This window comes from Nelumbo nucifera, chromosome 2, assembly GCF_055504915.1.
Source record: "Nelumbo nucifera cultivar China Antique chromosome 2, China Antique-T2T, whole genome shotgun sequence".
NCBI lineage: Eukaryota > Viridiplantae > Streptophyta > Magnoliopsida > Proteales > Nelumbonaceae > Nelumbo > Nelumbo nucifera.
This window is the reverse complement of record NC_142650.1, coordinates 26,674,610-26,681,353: the sequence shown is the minus strand read 5'-3', so window position 1 is coordinate 26,681,353 and position 6,744 is coordinate 26,674,610. Positions and strand designations below refer to the sequence as shown.

General features: G+C 37.3%; 1 protein-coding gene across 3 annotated transcripts; it reads right to left on the bottom strand.

Annotated features, from left to right (window-relative positions):
* Positions 1-745: 745 nt before the first annotated feature.
* Positions 746-5,558, bottom strand: LOC104595391 (uncharacterized). Of its 3 annotated transcripts, none has more exons than XM_010256113.2 (6): positions 5,419-5,558; positions 5,143-5,274; positions 2,736-2,986; positions 1,722-1,812; positions 1,165-1,231; positions 746-1,076 (listed from the first exon to the last, which is right to left on the bottom strand). In XM_010256113.2, the coding sequence occupies exons 2-6, from the start codon at positions 5,196-5,198 to the stop codon at positions 1,023-1,025; spliced, it is 519 nt and encodes a 172-aa protein (XP_010254415.1). In that variant the 5' UTR covers positions 5,199-5,274; positions 5,419-5,558; the 3' UTR covers positions 746-1,022. The 3 variants fall into 3 exon arrangements, with proteins under 3 accessions (XP_010254415.1, XP_010254416.1, XP_010254414.1); XM_010256114.3 differs by having other exon boundaries at positions 2,736-2,991; positions 5,419-5,546; XM_010256112.3 differs by lacking the exons at positions 5,143-5,274; positions 5,419-5,558 and adding an exon at positions 4,681-4,880 and having other exon boundaries at positions 2,736-2,991.
* Positions 5,559-6,744: the final 1,186 nt, after the last annotated feature.

Below are 6,744 nucleotides of genomic sequence, written 5' to 3'. Positions count from 1 at the left end.
TTGTCACTGCAAGTCATGGTCGTTGCGGCAAGTGGTGTGGTGGCCGCCGGTACCACTCCATAGTCTTTAAGGGAGAAACAAAAAGTCTTGAATCAAACATGAGAAACGGAGAGTGATAAACTGAAAAAACTCAAGTGATGGTCCCCGGCTCAACGCTACAAGTCATGGCCGTGGCCACTATACAGTCCAGCCGCTGTTTCAACAGTTTTGCCTTAAAAGAACAGTCTGGGGCTGAAACAGAACCGATACTTGCCAGTTTTCAGGCCAAACAGTCCAACAATCTGAGTCATCAGACAGTTTTAAAACATTTGTCTGGATCTTCCAATCTGTTCAAATTGGTTTTAATTTAGATTGGGTCCAACCAAACCTCTGTCAATGGACCGGATATTGGTTCTATCCAACCTAGTCCAATATAAGTCCATTACAGATGGACCGGGACCAATCCAATCCAATTAATACTTCGGGCCATAAAACCTGGACTGGTCCATTCAATGTCTTATTGGACCGTTCAACCCATTCAAATTGATTGGACGGAATCCAACCCAAACCCAGTCCATCGACACCCCTAATGCATCACGGGGAAGGAAATTTTGGAGCTAACAACCAATCACTCGAAAGAAAAAGTTAAACGGAAAGATCTCACAAGAGAACCATCTTCTACCAAAACTACAAGATAAACCACCAAGAATTTTATGCAGCAACAAGGGGTTCAGCCTTGGAGAGATCAATAACTCATTTATAGACATCGGGCTAAAAACCTGTGGGCTGCAATTTCTATATATTAGATTGAATTCGATGGATAAGCATGTTCTAAAAACCGAAAGAAGAGAAAAGATTGGATATTTGGTAGGGAACAGCATTAGAATAATATTACAGTTGACATGACAGTGCCTTTTTTTGGGTAGAAAGACATGACAGTGCTCAATCCCCTTCCTATACCAAAGCATTTTAAAAATTACAATGGTGGCAGTGGTGTCCTGATCTCCAGAAACCCATTGCATATTTTACAGGATTTCTTTTGATCAATCATACATCCCCTCCTGCTCCCAGACATCCACAAGAAAATCTACCATTTCCTGCCAATTTGGAGAACAATAATTAATCAGTTAAAAAACAAGATATTGTAAGAGTGGATGGATTTTCCATGGCCAATAGCAGACTTACAGAGAGTGGTATAGACTGGGGGAATGGCTTGTTGGTTCCAAGTAAACTGTCATATGTCGCATTCCAACTGCAAAGCCACAATGGGTTTACCACAAAGGGATAGCACGCATTGAAAATAAGCATCAAAGCAAAATTGTGAATAATCAAGTACTAATTAAGAAGGAAATACAATTAATTAAAATCTTCCTGTAAGAAAAATTCACAGCCCAAATTACACTACATAAATTAATTGATCTCACCACCTCAAATGGTGAAAACAGGACGAACAAGATAATCAGATAGGATGTACAAAAGGCTTTCAGTTTGTTATCCATGACCATGATCTACCTCAATCAATTAGGTATATCATAGATGAGAAAGATTTGGATGAAAACTAAGAAAATTAGAAAGATTCTCAGTTCTAGTTGAAATGTGTTAAAAGATTGGTTGATCAGTTATGGGGGAGGTAGGTTAGAGGCTTCTGCTGCTGCTTACACGAATAATAAGCAAAATGACCTATGCGAGAAGGATCAAACTTTATGCGCCTGAACAAATATAGTAAAGGGTAAGATTCACACCTTAACCTGGGTTCTTGGACCTGTTGTGTCCGATTCTCAGACCTTCTATTTCCAACCCATTGCTGCCTAGTTTGATTCCAGAGAAGAAGACCTGGAAAAGACATATGGAAGCCAGTTTCGTTAGTTGGAAGGCATAGAAAACAAGAAAATGAAAGAGGATTTTAAAGAATCACCACATCCAACAATAATACTATGAGAACCATTTGTTTGAGCCAGTGTTTTAAGACTTGGAGCAGACCGGACAGTTGAACCAGTCAACCAGGAAAACAGAAGACATTCTGATTTTTAAGAACCTTGGTTTTCCTTTTTCTGAAAAACCAGCAAAACTGTTAATAACCGGCTAGGTTTCAATGACCCAACCAGTTTTCACGAGCCACCTGTGACACTAAATGATTACCAATTTCAAAATGGTGTTAGAGAGATTTGGACTTGGGTTCTCTTAAGTACATTTATTAGCCTTAAACCATCAACCCATATTGTCTTTTGTGCTTACTTTTGCCTCTTTTAATTAAATGTGTATATTCTGAAAAATTGCAAGCTAAAATATTTGAGCCCTAGTCATTTATATCAAAAAACAACGCTTTATTCATCTAGCCGCTGCTTACAAGTCTATTTTTATTTACAAAATATATTATATATGTTTTTTATGCGACTTGCAGTGAAACTGTTTGACCCATGACCCAGAAAGCATTCCGGTTTTGTGTCCAGCCTGTCTTAAAACACTGGTTTGAACAGCCAACAACAGGGATCTCGTAGGTCAAAGGTCTAGCTAATTAGATGATCCAAACAATTCAGCAGAGGGGCTTTCACTAAGCATTTGACAAAACTGGCCAAGGTGTTAAATGAATGAGAATATTGGATAGTCAGATCTATCTAGTCACACTGACTTTTATGATATCAAATAGCGGGTCACAGATTGCATGCAGCATGTTGGGCACTTGGATCACATTGTTGTATATCCAAACATCAGTTCTTTTAAATAACGTATGCAAGAGGGACAAGAATTAAACTTGCCATGATTAACAAACTCAGTAGGGTTGCTGGTACTGCCAACTCCGTGGGGATCTACTTGATACGAGGTGCTAATTGAAGAAATGCTTCTCTGAGATTGAACTGCACTGTTGTCCATCTCACATGTGCTGGTGCTCCAAAAATCCTCAGATATGCTAGGTTTCTTCACTGTACGACCTTGGATTCTCAGTCCCTTTGATGGCTCGTCCACAGCGATGATCGGTGTGGGCTTAGTACAGCATCCAAGACAACCTCTGCTCTGTTACAAATCAGGTTTAACCACATAAATGATTAGTACCAGACACCGAACGGCAATACTTTGCATTCGGACCAATAAAAAACAATATGAAAGCAAAAGAGATAATATCATTATTTCCAAGTTGAAAGTAAACATGGCAATGTTGTGTTCAGGAAATATCAGGAAATTTTGTCATGTTACCAAAACTTGTATTTGCAACAATTGATCAATTCTTTCAATCAAACTGAAAGTATATTTCATGATATATGTTCTAATCTGCTCTCTTTCTAGAAACACCTTTTCAAGCCAATTGATAAAAAAAATCATTTCAAGCCAAACAAAGAAGCAAAAATTAGTGTAAACAGATACATAACAAGTCATGGTTGAAGCTATAGGTTACAAAGCACTGGCAACAGTATCAGTAACATGCATCAATCGGGATTTTTTGAAACAAATGGAATTTCCAACAATTAGAAAGCCTAAAATACTACATGATGAAACTTACAAAATCTCCTATGGGTTTTGGTCAAACTAGTATTTAAGTGGTTACAACAATTAGTCAGAACACTCTGTGTAAACAAAGCTGATACAATTTTACCCAAAACAGGCAATGTGATAAAGCAGGATGAAGAAGCGAATCAGTTCCAAAATAATATTAGAAAAAACAAAATTTCAGTAATTTGATTCAAGTGGTGGTTGACAAATGAGTTTGTGAAGGGAAATTGATACATGTAGGCTATTTGTCATTTACCCATAAAAAATCAATAGAAAAAGAACATTCCACTCATGTGGTAAAGAAACACAAAGAACTCCCATGTGTGCATCATTTGTATTCATAGGATACAATCTCGAGCAGGTAAGTATAAAATACATGTATACTTGTCAATCCAATACCCAAATTACTGCAAAAATCTGGTACAATAAATGTCATAAAGTAGTTGTCTTCTCTCTTTCCTATAATATTTACCATGAAGTATGCATACTGAAAAGATAATAAATAGAACAGATGAACATGAAGGTATCAAGACAGATAATTGTGTTAAAACCATGACCATAAACTTAATCTTGAATGTTGTATGCCAAAAAATCCTTTCTTTTTTGAAGAATGGATTCCATCCTTACTATCAAAATCACTACAATGCAAGCACTGACCCATGATTAGCGTTCGGCAACACAGTTCTTCCTTCATAAAACACTGTACCTTCAAATGGATTTTCCCTGACTTGGCCAACATCCTCTCTATCTTCCCTTCCCATGTTAGAACCTTCAACTTGAAAGCACAAACCCCTAATTTAGTGCTGTCCATCATCTCCCTTGCACATCCCAAACTATCCCAGTCAACTATATCGTTTTTTTTTTTATCACCAGTGAACTATATCTTTTATAAAATGTTGGAGCTACTCCAAGCTTGCTTAGGATGCATAAAGTTACAAACGTATTGTTTTCTGGATTTGTCACTTATTTATCACATCAACTTCGCTTCTACCACTAACTTTGACGCTTTTACATTTATTTAGAAATGAGTACATGATCATGAAGACTATTATCACAAAATCCAAAACAAAAGATATACAATAATACAAATTTACAGAAGAATATTCAACTGCCAACATGTAGACTATTCCAAGGTTATTTCTTAGAAAATGAGGAAGAAAAAAAAACGAAACTACAAGAGAACCACAAACAAGGAAATCCAGTTTACTGTCTTACACTGAACAAAGCCCCAAATTTTCCCTTAAACTTCTCCGTAAGATTCTGTTTCAGAGAGCGCAAGTAAATCAAAATAAAAAACCAGTTACACGACCCTTTACAAGCACAAATCTTCCCCATTTGCAACCGATTACAGAAGCTAAAATTCCAACATAAAATCCATGTTGGCCGCAAAAGCAAGGTATAATTTTCTCAAGCGTCAAGAAAGGAATGCAAATCAAATAATACTAACAACAATAAAAAAAAAAGCCCCAAAAGATTTACATTTTTATTAACAAACCATCCAGGGTCGCTTAACAAAGAAGCAAAATGAGATTCTAAGACAAGACAAGCATAACTAAGCTACAGCAGCATAGAAGAATAATCGAAGGACAAAATTAGACATAGAAAAGTCAAAACAAAAGAAGAAGAAAAACACCCGGAATTTTTTTTCTCGATCTACGACGGAAATCAATTACTTACCCCATGCATGCAAAAATCTGACCAATCCAGGAAGTAATAGATCCACAGAGTAGCATTTATTCCGAAATCCGCAGTCAAATCTCAGATCCTTGTGTCGAATCATCGAATCCAGGATCAAATGACCTGCAAGCCCTGCGATAAGAACGGATACAGATAAATCCCAGCTTCATCTCACAAATAAACAGAGAACGCGTGTATAAAAGCGTTAAAAGAAAAAATAATAATAAAAAAAAAACACTAAAATTCAACTAGGGTTCCAGAATCTGAAGAACATACTTCTGCAACTCCATCATCCGTCTTCGTCCTATCCCTCACCTCACTCCCTCCTGTCTTTTTCTCTGTGTTTCCTGTAATCGATCGCCCTCTGGTTAATACAAACCAAAGGGCTCTTTTCGCATCTTCTTCTTCTCCTGCCAATTATCGGGAATACAAAAAATAAAATAAATATTAAAAAATTATTATTAGAGATAAAAATCGAGAATAATTTAATTTAATAATAACTACGTGTTTTACCGTACCACTCACTCGTTTTGTCAGCGTTTGGCTTTGGCAATGCTTCCACCAGTCTCTCTCTCTCTCTCTTGGGCCGTAACAACAACTACAAGATGGGCCACAACATACTCTGATCTTGGGTCTTGGTTGAATGGTTAGGATAATTTATGTGAGGTGAGTTTGTGGGCCTTTGCTGCAAGTGATCAATTTTTGAATCAGGATAAGGAAGAACCGGTTTTGATCGGGATAAGTAAGTATGGCCTTCAAACTTCAAAGAAAGGAGGTGGGCCGTGGGCCATAGGGCCCACTAATTTAGAGGCCAGAATAATTCACCAGGATCCACTGTTCAAAGGATTTGGGACCTCCTATAAGTAATGAATGGGCCCCTCCCAAGAAGGGATTAACAAGGCCCATATAATTGCACACTATTTATTTTAACCATGATTAACAAACCCAATTAGGTAGTGATACTAAAGGGCAAAAGGTCCATATTAATTGAGTGAGTTGATAATAATAATAATAATTAAATTGATGATGCATATTTATGCAAGCCATATCATAAATGGACCCCATTAAGTGGTGGGTCTAGGTTAGTTGGGTGATGAGCCAAAGGTGAGATAGGAGTCCAGCACTATGCGGATCACTAATTGAGATATGGGCCGTGTGCACTAGTGAGCAAATGAACGGCCCAGATCATTTAGTTGGATGCAATTTGTTTCAATGTTTTCCAAGTGGGGTTCCATGGTTGATTGTAATGGAGAGTAGGAGAGGAGATGACAGGATTACGAAAGTGGTAGATTTGGTAGATCAGAAAGAAAAAGAAAGAAAGAGAGAGAGAGAGAGAGATTGAGAAGGACAAGAAGAGCTGAAACAAAAGAAGGAAGGTAGATTTGGTAGATCAGACTTTTATTTTCATGGCCTACGTGTTTAGGTTTCTTTGAAGCAATGATTTCTCTACAAAATAGCAGCATTATTTGGAGCTGTGATATCACCTATGCTTTCTTTCTTCTGTCTTCTTCTTTGCCTTTTATTTTATTTTTATTTATTTTATTTATTGTGGGTAGGCAGTTTATGTTTGACTGCTTTCTGTTTGCTTATTGGCGTCAACTA